General features: G+C 59.1%; 1 protein-coding gene across 1 annotated transcript in view; it reads left to right on the forward strand.

Annotated features, from left to right (window-relative positions):
- The first annotated feature begins 592 nt into the window (after positions 1-592).
- The window catches only part of TMEM33 (transmembrane protein 33), a 10908-nt gene continuing 10654 nt past the window's right edge, over positions 593-846 (forward strand). The window contains 1 exon segment of the mRNA XM_025211411.1: positions 593-730. Within this exon segment, the coding sequence (XP_025067196.1) occupies positions 608-730 (123 nt within the window). The 5' untranslated portion in view covers positions 593-607.

Raw genomic sequence — 846 nt, forward strand, 5'->3', positions numbered from 1 at the left:
TGACCCACTCATTTCAGTCACCTCATCTCTGTGGCGCAGAGGTTTATTTTTTTATTTTAAATTTCCTGTATTCCAAGCCAAATTTGCCAAATCAAATTCCAAATCAGTGATTCAGTCCAGAACCACAAGTAGCCCTACTACCGGCAAACATCCTCCACCCCCATCTGGGGCTTCAGATGTTTCCAAATCCTTTGGTGGGCATCCTACATGCAGGTCCAAGCCCGGAGGCTTGCTCGTCCTCAGCCATAAGGCCACAGAAGCAGGAGCAAGCTAGGGAGGAGTCTCCCCTTTTCATACAGTGGGCATAAACCCAAGACCTTCCCAGTCCAGCAGCTAAGTGGGAGGTTCACTATACATTACCTTGGCAGGTACTATCCCCGTGTCAGGAGAGCGGTCCTCCCCCGTGGTCGCCGTGCTTCCCTTGCCAGGTAAGCACAGACTACCTTGATCTGAGCTGAGCCCATGAGAGGCCACGATAGGATCGGATCGGGCTAGGCTCCAGCGCCAACCGGGCGCTTGCTGTGTTTTAAGGCCCCCTTCAGCTACAGCAGTGACGCCAAAGGCGGAAGTGTGACCAGCGGTGTGACGTCATCGGGGAGGTGAAGTTATGACGTCAGGGGCGAGGGCGTCCCCGGGGCAGGGTGCTCGGTGTGACATGCCGCCGCAGGACGACACTTCGTCCTCCTCCGGCCGGGGCGGGGCGGGGCGCGGCTCTGCTGCGTTAAAGGGCGGGCTGGGCTGACCCGCGGCCTTCGCTACCCAGCGTGCTTCGGGCGTGGTCGGAAGTGACGCATAGCATCCGGGTCGAGCCGGGCGCCGCGCGGTCACCGGCTCCCCCCACTTGTC

This window comes from Alligator sinensis, unplaced genomic scaffold (genome assembly GCF_000455745.1).
Source record: "Alligator sinensis unplaced genomic scaffold, ASM45574v1 scaffold58_2, whole genome shotgun sequence".
In the NCBI taxonomy this organism is placed as follows: domain Eukaryota; kingdom Metazoa; phylum Chordata; order Crocodylia; family Alligatoridae; genus Alligator; species Alligator sinensis.